An 11,588-nucleotide genomic window follows, 5' to 3' on the forward strand; every position below is an offset into this window, starting at 1 on the left:
ATAACGACGGTGACGGACGGTGATAACGGACAGTGTGTCGGAGAGTGGCTCGTCGCGAAACTCGCGCCCGATCGTCGCCAAAACCATCGCGTCCGACGTCAAAGCGTCGTACTATTATTATATTTTTTTACATACACCGCGAGCCAAATAGCATCCGCTCAGAGCATAAACAGAGCGCGACGAGTGAACTGTATTCCGCGTACAACGTACTACGATATTATTGAGCTGTGCACATTGCGACCGTCGTCGTCAGGGTTCAGTCGCAGTGCGTGCGATCGGCCCGAGCGGTGCAGTTCCTGTTTTTTAATCATAACGATATAACACGATATCGTACGCGGTTGTCGATTATTATTCTGTCTCTCCTCTATAGTTTTTCCGGACGCACGCCGATTACCGCGAGGACAATATCGCGATGTGCGTGCTAATAGTTATTTGATCCATCCACTCGTTCTCGTCATCTTTCCGTTTTCACAAGCATGTCCGAAAATGTTGGCTCGTCCACCGTGAGTATACCGTAATATTATTATATTGGTGTGTATTGTCATTACGATATTATGCACACCGTCGCGTCGCATTCTCTTCCGATGATTGTGATTGTTATAAAACGTTTATCGCGTTATTATTGTACCTACGACGAAAAGTTCTAGAACATTAATCATCCGAGGACTGACACTGAAACGTACATTTGGGTATCGTGATTTTTATACGATAAAACCGACTCGTACGGGACGAAAAGAAAATATTCGAATATTGTACATCGTAACAACTTTCCATTTCGGATCAGTGAGACGGATTTGACATTTTCAAATTTTATAACCATCACCATCATCGTCATATTGTCATAAGATTACATTATATTTTTTGAGGTCCACAATGTCGATTGATTGCATCACGATATTGCAATTCATCGAGCAAAAATAGTTTTCTTTTGTACACCATTATAGTTGATGGTTTATTATGCCAAAAATACTTAGGTAGGTTGTACTTGTACTGCAGTACTGACGCCTGGCTGTGTCTTAAAAACCTGTGTAATAACTAATGATATAACCGAGTTGAAATTCAGAATAATATATTCTATGACATAATACTATCGATATTAGCATAAACTACGGTCTACAATAAATTACATTTTTTTAAATCATAGATTCGAAGAAATTAGCATTGTTTATCTCGTTTTTTACCGAAAGTACTCAATTGACAACAAATTGGGTAACCGAATTCTTATTAATTTTAGAATTCCGGCTAATTGATGTCCACTGAACTTCAATAGTATGTTCTAACGATATTTTATTGTTAATTGTTATATAAGTAGGTAGATTGTTGAGCGTTACCGTCTATTTAGAGTATAGGTATACTCTAATCGCAGTTCAAGTGGTTACGATTTGCTCATGACTTGAATGTCGGAAAGATAATAATTATTTTAAAAATATTCTGTTCTGCTAATAAACTGAAATCGTTCGGTCTAGAAAATAATGTATACAATAAAGCATATTACATCAATTATTATTTATTGGGTTCACAACGATAACACATCGTACAATATTTTATATCAATAATGTGTTGTAGAATAATATTCCTTAAATATTTTGAATTAACAGATGAATACACGATTGCAATAGTAGAGAAATAAAATAGATGTGATTCTATAAATGCATAGTATATAATTGTCCTAAATCAAATGTATTTTTATAAAATTATCGAAAGTTACATTTAATAACCTTCCAATGCATGTTTTTTTTATTTTATTTAGATATAACAATACGTTTTAAACTAATTAATGGATCACGAATTTGGGAAAAATATTAAATACATTCTTAAATAATTTTTAATATTCAATTTCAAAGCTTTTAATATCTTGTTTTAAAGCAATTTATTACGCACGTCAAAAAAAAAATAATTGCATTTTTTTTATAAAACATTTATTTTTGTAAAAACATCATTGTCCCTTTAAAAATAATTTGTGCGTAATTATACATAGTTATATATAAATAAAATATATATTTAAGTTCGGTTCATACATTGTAATAGTATTCATCTTAAGTATTTTCATTCTAATGTTTTATTTACTAAAAAATTTAAAGTATAACTCTTTTTTTTAAAAGATATATACAATTTGTAACCTGGGGCACAACTAGAATATTGGCTAAATTATAGTAACATTGAATTTAGTTTGATTAGAAGAAGCAGTAGTGACACTTCCTAATGCGTTTTTTTTGTCTACATTATATGTTTAGTTAAGTTGTTTAGGAGATTTCTACACCGTTTCCTTTTAAACGTCGTGGAGGATTACCAGGAATTACGTTGGATGATAATTTATGAATTAAAGGATTCTTGTAAGTTAGAAGACGATCATGAAAACGCTTATAGAAGCACTTTGCTTCTTCTTGACCGGTTTTTTGACGGAGATCATTGTGAAGGATGAGGTTCGATATGTATGACGCAGAATTAGTAATTTTTCTTAAAGTTATATTTTGGAACGTCTGAATTCTTTTAAGATTTGAAATTTTGGCATTGCCCCCATAATTGGAGGCCATAGGTTCATATAGGTTTTAGTAGAGATTAGTACATGAGTAGTTTAATGTTTAGGTTGGTGTGTTTATTATTATTGAGGAGTGTTTTAAGCATGCGTAGCCGAGAATTCAGCTGTAGTCTTTTAGTTTTAATATTGTGTGTCCAGGTGAGACGGCAGTCAAGAGTTAGTCCAAACGTATAACTCTTAAAAAATAAAACTGAAATAGAATCGAATTTATTGGTAGACATTTTTTAGAAATGAAAAATACCACCCGCATTCAATATTCATATATAAATATACAATGATTATATTATTGTGTACTCATTACTCAACCGACCGTATATCCTAGAGACCTAACCGTTTGCTTTGCCTAGCTCAATGATTTCCACTTCCGTACTCTATATAATTGTTTAAAAATCATAAATTTGTTTTTTTATGAAAACTTTTTATTTTGTAAGGCTTATTTATTGTAGCGCTATCAGGTTAAACGAAGTATTAACTATGATTTGCGTCACTTGATCTAATTGATAAATTGTGATAATATTTTACCAATCTAAAAATATCAAATAAGCACTTAAAACGCATTGTACTAAAAACGACATAATATTACGTTTTATTGGCGCGTAGTTTGGTATTTTTGAGTGCACCTCCCTGAATGTTATATTTTTTATTATTTTTACTATTATTCATATTAAGTTTTCTAACTAAACTTGGTTGAATAAATTAAAAAGAAATTAACGTTTGTGGTTTGTGTTAGTTTCTGTTAGCGTACTTCTATAATTTTATACTTTTACTTTTATCTGTTATCTGTTCACTATTTATATAACTAGATAATTAATTTTTATACATTTGGAATTTCAATAATATACCTACCTATACAATTTATGTATTATTCATTAATTAATGGGTTTGAACGATTTTGAGTCTTATAACGCCACTGCCCTAATCGTAAAATTATACGAGTTCAAGATTCGTATTAGGACATAAAAACTTACATAATATACATGGCTACATTATAATGAGGGAGAATATTTTTTTACGTTTTTTTTTTTTTTTTTGATGATTCTCTAAACTTCATATTAGGTTGAAATTGTCAAAAACAATGGTTATGCCGTTGAAGTACACAATGTCGTCACGGAGGACGGTTACATCCTGGAGTTGCATCGCATCTCGGCAAACAAGAGCGGACAAGAACCCACCAGAAACCATTCGGTGTTCGTACACCATGGCATTCTGGGGAGTTCGGCCGATTGGGTACTCGGCGGGGCCGATATATCGTTACGTGAGTAAACCATATCGATTTCAAAAACAAATCGCTCGATCGAAATGTATATTATTTTCCCGTTTGTTCCCTGTGTCTACCTGCGTAGGTATAATTGTTAAGAGGACGTGGCACCCGCGTGTGTTGTCTCTGTCTTACAAGTGCGTGACACAGCAAATTTTACGCTCGGCAGATCACTTTCAGCTCGGTTAGTTTCAAAATTTGAAAGAATTGACCTCTTATAAAATTTAAAAGCAAGATTATTATCTGGGTCATCTCGTGGACTTTTTATTACATTTTAATTTTAAAACGAGTTATGAGTATTTCAAGATTTACAAACAATTTACAATTTTTAAATATCTACTCAACCCTCGCTTTGAAATTGAAATATAATGAAAAGCCCATGAGATGCCCTAGATAATAATCTTACCTTTAAATTTTATAAGTGGTCAGTTCACTCTAATTATGGAACTAACGGAGCTAAACGTGATCTGCCGAGCGTAAAATTAGGTATGTTATTCGCATTTATTGTAAGACGGAGACAACTCATGCGGGCGCCAAGTCCTCTCAATATCGTACGTTGTAGATACCTATATAATTATGAATTATAATTAAAATATTATGTTATAGCGATGCAATTATCCGACGCCGGGTACGACGTGTGGTTGGCCAACTGCCGGGGTAACACCTACAGCAGAAAGCACTCGACGATGACTTCCAAGCACAGAGAGTTTTGGAATTTTAGGTAAAACTAATAATAACTACTTATATAATATATTATTTTTTTGTATTTTTGTTCATCGCGGGTATACGCCGCAGATACGTTGTGCTTGTATACATAATATATATTTGTATACATGGTCAACTGATTATTATGCTTTCTATGGTCTTTTAATTTTGACAATAATAATTTTATACATTATGTACCCATATAATATTGTAATTTATAATATACTATAATGACGGTTGTAAAGTCTACACGAAGTCGGAACGTTCGATTTGCCAGCTTCGTTCGACTACATTCTAATGAAGACCAACGCCTCGCAACTCCACTACGTAGGCTATTCGATGGGCACGTCTGTGTTTTTCATAATGGCTTCCGAAAGACCCGAATACCATCACAAGATTAGGTCGCAAATCAGTCTCGCACCGGTAGCCTACTTGTTCAACACAACATCGTCTGTGAGACATATCGCTCCGTTCGCGGAGAAGATGAACGTAAGTTTTTGATCAATAGTAATAATTTATATCAACTTAAAAACATGTATGGCGATAAAAAATAAATATTACTCTTATTTTCTCGCTATCGCTCGTAATGTTTATCTGTTGACAAAATCGTCATTATTCATAAACGTTATCACTTGTCAACATTATTTTATTGCATAGAAACTTCGAGTCTTTGCCAAACTACTATTTAGCATATTATATATATATAGATGCAACTCGTGCAAGGTTGTCGCTTTAGCTGATACACACATATATATTTTAAAGATTTTATGATCTTAAGAAAAAAAAATGTTCCAAGGTCAGAATATTATGCGTTTTTAAATTATAACTACGATTATATTATAATTTGGTTCAATATCAATTTCCACGTAGGAAAAACCGGACAGGTCCACTAATTTTAATTTTAATTGTTAAAATATTGTGTGTCTACTACTTACTGGTAATATTTAGTTTTAAGTTTGCATTTGTTTATTAATCATAAAATTAAAATTTCGAAAAACAAGGCGTACGAGTTCAGTTTCGGAATCGTTAACATTGATTGTGATAAAATAGTCATTTATTCTGATATTCAAGTTTAAATAACAAATTAATTATGAACAATGATAGACCTACAATCATAATATAAGTATATATAAATGTATGGTGACCTGGTAGGCACGGTGGTTGTCCCAGTCACAAAACGTTTTCTAGTTCACCAGTTCCAGGATGGATGACCACCTGGATTTTTAGTGATAAATCCTCGCCATATATATACGTGTTCAAACCAATCGTACCCTCCCCCGCAGTAAAAATCAACTTCAATAACCTTCACCCAATGGCCTATGTTGTCTAGGGTATTTAATTAATAATAAAAAAAAATAGTATATATTTCTAACATCAACAACCTGCTGATTTTTCATTTAAACTTTTAAAAATATTAGAGACGATATTATAATGTTAAAATACAATTTGAACAAAAAATGAATTTTTTTCAAACCATATATATTATGTATAATAATAATAATAATAATAAAGTACGAATTAGCCCGAAATTTTTTTAAATTTCTTAAAAAACTAAATATTTAAATTGAATTGTTTTCTGTTTAGATTATGTATCAATGGGTTTCGAATGGAATGTTTATGCCTCAATCGAAGATGCAATCATTTTTGGTAACTAACACTTATGGAGAAAAAATTGCACGGACTCTGTTTTGCCAAAAATGCATATCGTATGCAGTGTCTTCCGTGTGTGGTAGTGAAACGTATACTTTCGAAAATGTAATAATTATATTTTATGAATTCGTTAGTGATATTACACGAGGAAAAGTTATCATTGAAATGATTATTGATCTATGATATTATATTTTGTTTGTCGTCATGACGTGTTATATATAGAAATTAATACCACTCGTCATTGAACACTTTCCGGCGGGGACGTCGTCCAAACTAACCACTCATTTCTCACAGCTTATATTGAAAGGTAATTAATCATAAAATAGTAACTTTGTACATAATAATATGTACCTAATACGTATAATATTATGTTTTATAACTTTTTTGTGATTTTATTTTCGTGCTTTAAAATTCACTGCACAGACTGTTTTAGTCGGTACGATTACGGTCCGATCATGAATTTGCAACATTACAATTCTACCGAACCTCCAACGTACAACTTGAGATCCATACAAATACCGATTGCGTTGATATACGGAAAAAACGACGTATTGACGGACGTGGAGGTAAGGTTTCAGGAATTTCTTGTAAAATTGTTTGTCACCTGCAATTTTATTAATTATGGGTGGTAAGTTGTTGTAAATTAGGACCGTTTTCAAACAGTATTCATACCTAAACATATAAGATCAATTTATATCATTAAACTATCTCAATGACATGAGAATATGATATTTTAAGGTATTTTATTTAAAATAAGCCAGCTATTTGTAAGTATATATTTTATGACCCGTCAACTATAGGTATTTTTATTCTTCATTTTTAGATAGGTATCATAAATGTATTATAAAATATCGTTAGTTTATTTAATCCACAATGTTCCATTTGTTTTCATACAATCGGTGTTGCCTTTAATAGATTACAAACGTTCTCACTGAAAATAATGTTATTATAATTTATAAATAACAAATAGTAATATGAGATTATTTACGATTCTGAGAGTAGCGTATAGTGTACCACGGTATTTACCATGATGTATTTTTTTTTCTGTCATCAATTTTTGGAGTAATTAAAATGCTCTGATTTTTATCATAAACATCTTTTCTGATAAAAAAAGTGAATCATTGTGGATATATTCGATGGGTTAAAACTTAAAATTTTCAGTTGTTTTTGAAAACGTCAGTAAAAAAAAAAGAAGGATAGGAAGGTGATGGGAATTTTCGAAAAATCGATAAAAATTTTTTATGTAACTTAAAAACTAATTACTACGCACACTTAACATTTTCATCAAATATTTATACTATCATTTATACATTCTCGAAATATTTTGGCTTTTTGAGCTATATAAATAGCCATGATAATTTTTTTTTGAACTATCGTCGATAAAAATTTTTTCACTTACCTAGTAAAAAAGCTGAAAATGTAAAGTACAGGTCTTCATAATTCGTTTTATCACTCAAAAATATTAAAAATACGTAAGCACTATATGTTTTCATATACATTTAAAGTTCAAATTTTATGTTTTTGTTGCTCGCAGGACGTGATGAGACTGAAATCGCAACTTCCGAAGCTGATGGACTTCGTTCCGGTCGACAGTCCGCGTTGCAACCACGTGGACTTTTTGTGGAGTTTAGACGTGACCAAACAAGTAAACTTGAAGGTGACGGAAATATTGCAGAAAACCGACCACGCAGCCTGGGAGTACACTGGTCCCCCCTCGGGCTCCTGCAGTACAGACGGAACAAGCGATAGCGACAGTCCAACGACCAAAGGACGACAGTCAAACTCGACGGGTGACCATCACGAGTACGTAAACTTCGCACCGGGCCCGGATCGCTCGGCGGAAAACTCATCGGGTGAAATTCCGTTGCAGCGGGACGTTGACGACAAGTCGGCCGAAGTCGTACTAGGTCGGAAACTGCTGCAGAAGATGCAGCTGTTAGATAACTTGATCGCGCTGCTGAAGTCCACCGAAACCAAGTACCACCGACTTCGGGAAGGTTTGACCAGGGAGTTTTCCGAATGGACTCACGGCGCCCGGAACGCGGCCGGAACTCGTCGCGGAGCCGGAAGTAACTCTGCGGCAGGGTTAGAAGACTCGGTGGCCGGGGCAAAGACCACCGAACAAACCATCACTGTGACGTCACGCCGCGTCGGTATCGGAAAAGTCAGCGACTTTGTTGATTATTGTGCCGGTCTGCACCGCGTGGACGACAGGACGGCGGCGGGACGAGCGCTTTACACCACGTTTAGCAGTCTAGGAAGAGCGATCAAGTTCTTGAAGATGCGTTATAAATAGACGGGAGTTTTCACGAGCTCGCTCTTTTAAATATATATATATCTCAGATTCTGTGTAAGAATTATTGTAACATCGGCACCTGTAGGAGTGCTGCACGAGCCTTAGCGTTATTAGTTGTTTGTTATTGTACCTACTCAAATTGTTATTGTACTCAAATCCAGACAGAGCTTTGTAACTATTTAATAGATTGTATAGGACTGTATCAAGTCTCAAGTTCAACAGAGCGTCTATTATATGTTTATATTGTACAGCGGTTTGTACCATCTGTAGGAAGATTATTTATTAATAATAAAATTATTTTATGATTTATTATTATTTTTAGTGTATTTACATATTAAAAAACTGATATCCATTTCACATTTGGCATACATTCAAATTCTGTGGTCACCTAGACTAGTGGGAACGGACAGTCCAGAGATCAGAGGTTTGCAACGGTTGTGAATAGCCGTTTGTAAAATGATTTGGTTAATGTTTTCTCTATGTCACCTTTACAGTCAGCTACGGGTCTGTGTAAGAAAACAAATACTAGCCGTTGGAATTATCTTAAATATAATATGTTCAATATAGAGGTTAAGAGAATGTCTGCGCAGTATTTATTTTCTCTTGCAGACCCACGCGCAACACTTTCACATAAAATAGTTTAAAAAAAATAAAATGATGTTTATCCTCAAAACAATTATTCTCTATCATTTTTGTAATAGTTGTTTTACTCAAAGATTACTCACAACATAAAAAAAATATTAATAATAGAAAACATATTTTTGAAGGTGGTACGACAGATTTTTACTAAAAACTACAGTCAACAGTTGTAAATTATAAGATATTTCATTACAGAAATATAGACTCAAAAACAATTCATGTCTCATAAAATGTTTATGTCTATGTGTTATGAAAAATATAATTAGTGTCATATTCTTTAAGAAACGATTTAATTAATAAAAAATACTACCATAGACATATAGAATCTATAGAATCTATATTATAGATCCACTAGGTAATTACATTATATTTATGAATAAAACTAAAATACTTAGATCACTTACTATAATTAACTACCCATAATGTCCTAATAATATTATAGGTACCAACCTTACCTACTTGACGAGTTATGATTTTATGAGTTTTAAAATAAAAATATAATAAAAAGTCTATGGGATGCCTTAGATAAAAATCTTACCTTTAAATTTCATAAGAGGTCATTTCACTCTAATTTCAGAAGTGTTAATGATTACACCTGTATAATCGTAATTGGGAACTTGAAATGTGCTTTGTTGCACGTGGGTCAGAGTGAGAAAACAAATAGTACTCTGACATCCTCTTAAATTAATATTACAATATTATTTATAAATATTATTCTTCACGCCTACACAACACAATGCTTTCCAATTGTTGCTTTTAATGTTTCATTAATACACACGTACTTGACAATTTAAACTCAGGGGGCGCAGGATTATACTGCTCATGCCAGGGGTTTAGAACTAGTTCAATTATGCAATTGCGAATAATAAATTAATTATTTATAGCTATATTTATTATATTATTTAAAGAAACTAATGTTTAAACAAGTTAGTAAAAATTTATCATAAAGCATCCTTGTGTACAACTTTATTAAGATTGTATACGTTTAGGTTTTTAAATGTGTACATGTACCTGGACCCATGTATGAATAACCTTGTAATATAATTTAAAGACTTTTATAATGTTATATATTTTATGATTTTTTAAATTCAACCAATAAAAACTAAGGATGTAAATGTGTATCAAGTATGAGCAGGTAAATATTTAGTCAAAATTCTATGAAAATGTTATTTACAAGTCAGGAATTAAAATTAAACTATGTAATCACTAATCGATAGCAAATTTAGATTCTTAGGGGCATAAATGAGGCACATTTGTAGGTACTTGGTCAAATTCGTATAAATAAAAATGTTTTATCAAATATCAAGTTTACTATTACATAACATTTAAAGACTTTGAAATGAGTCTGTATATCATTCAAATAAATACATTTGAAGCACATGACGTGTTGGACAAATCACCGATCACCCTTTAAGAGTTCCATAGTTTTTTTTTAAAAATCATGTTTCAGGTTTTATAGCTGCAGACCGTTATATAAATTTGATTAATCGATTTCGTATCCAAGGCATCCGATAGCGCGTGTTTGTATTTATCTAATGTTTTGTGTCTATAGTCTATACAAAATATGCACTTTAAATGTTGTAATTGTTCCTATAAATACCTAGTTAGCGAATTATTCACCTAGGTACATTTGGTTGTACGAGGTATAATTTTATAATATCAATTACATAATTATTCTCATTGTAAAAGTACAGTATTAAACATATATATTCGATAAAATAATTCTTACGATATCAAGATGAAAACAAATCGGTTAAAAAAGAATAAACACCGCGCCAAAAACTCGGAAAAGTGTCCGGACCAGATTTCTACAGGTGGTGTCCGTCCTCCGCTGTTCAGTAGTCTAACGTGGACTGAATGTGTTCCGATTAGTGTAAAATATTTAATATTGATAACTAACATGCAAAAATAACATGCGCTCAAATGGCGGTTTTTTGATATTAAACACATAGCATTATTGTCTTTTTAAACATTTTATATCGTTTACTTGCCATCATATATAGCATCGCATTCATCTGATGCATCCGTCGATGTCCATTGGACGCAACTATAGACTAGAACTTGATAAGAAATTACGCGAAATCAACAAGTCGCACGAAACGACTATGAGCTATAAGGTATTAGACGAAGACCGTCATCTAATACGAGTACATAGTTTACATCAAAAGGTTTACTTGGGATTTGTCTATTATTACTTGTAGCCTATACATCATATAACTTTGTATTTGTGCAGGATTTGTTGTCCGGGAAATATCACAGAGACAAAGCAGGGCAGAGGGAACAAGAAATAATGGCTAAGAAAATTAAAAAGACTATGATGAAAGCAGAGCTATTACCTACAAAGTAATTTTATACGCTATAGAACTATTTTTTCTTTATTTATTAAATAACCACCTGTGCGCGAGCTTACGTATTTTATGTCCCACTTGACAGTTTTGCCAGATCATCAGTGCAAGCTTGTATTGCGATGAGTCCAGATGAACAATTGAATATTCTAAAAG

At 32.6% G+C, this 11,588-nt stretch overlaps 1 protein-coding gene across 1 annotated transcript; it reads left to right on the top strand.

The window, feature by feature from the left end:
• Positions 1-30: 30 nt before the first annotated feature.
• On the top strand, positions 31-8,763 carry LOC111041159 (lipase 3-like). The gene is made up of 8 exons (XM_022325358.1): positions 31-503; positions 3,596-3,794; positions 4,404-4,518; positions 4,748-4,991; positions 6,087-6,257; positions 6,375-6,459; positions 6,576-6,718; positions 7,687-8,763. Exons 1-8 carry the CDS (start codon positions 477-479, stop codon positions 8,446-8,448), a joined length of 1,746 nt encoding a protein of 581 aa, XP_022181050.1. The 5' UTR covers positions 31-476; the 3' UTR covers positions 8,449-8,763.
• The last annotated feature ends 2,825 nt before the right edge of the window (positions 8,764-11,588 follow it).

Source organism: Myzus persicae, unplaced genomic scaffold, assembly GCF_001856785.1.
Source record: "Myzus persicae strain clone G006 unplaced genomic scaffold, MPER_G0061.0, whole genome shotgun sequence".
Taxonomy (NCBI): domain Eukaryota; kingdom Metazoa; phylum Arthropoda; class Insecta; order Hemiptera; family Aphididae; genus Myzus; species Myzus persicae.

Bases quoted from the DNA above. Each gene is read 5' to 3' on its own strand.
- LOC111041159 (XM_022325358.1), top strand. From the start codon at position 477: ATGTCCGAAAATGTTGGCTCGTCCACC. The intron at 4,519-4,747 runs GTAAAACTAATA...ACGGTTGTAAAG, and splicing joins AGAGAGTTTTGGAATTTTAG to TCTACACGAAGTCGGAACGT. The intron at 6,460-6,575 runs GTAATTAATCAT...TTCACTGCACAG, and splicing joins CTCACAGCTTATATTGAAAG to ACTGTTTTAGTCGGTACGAT.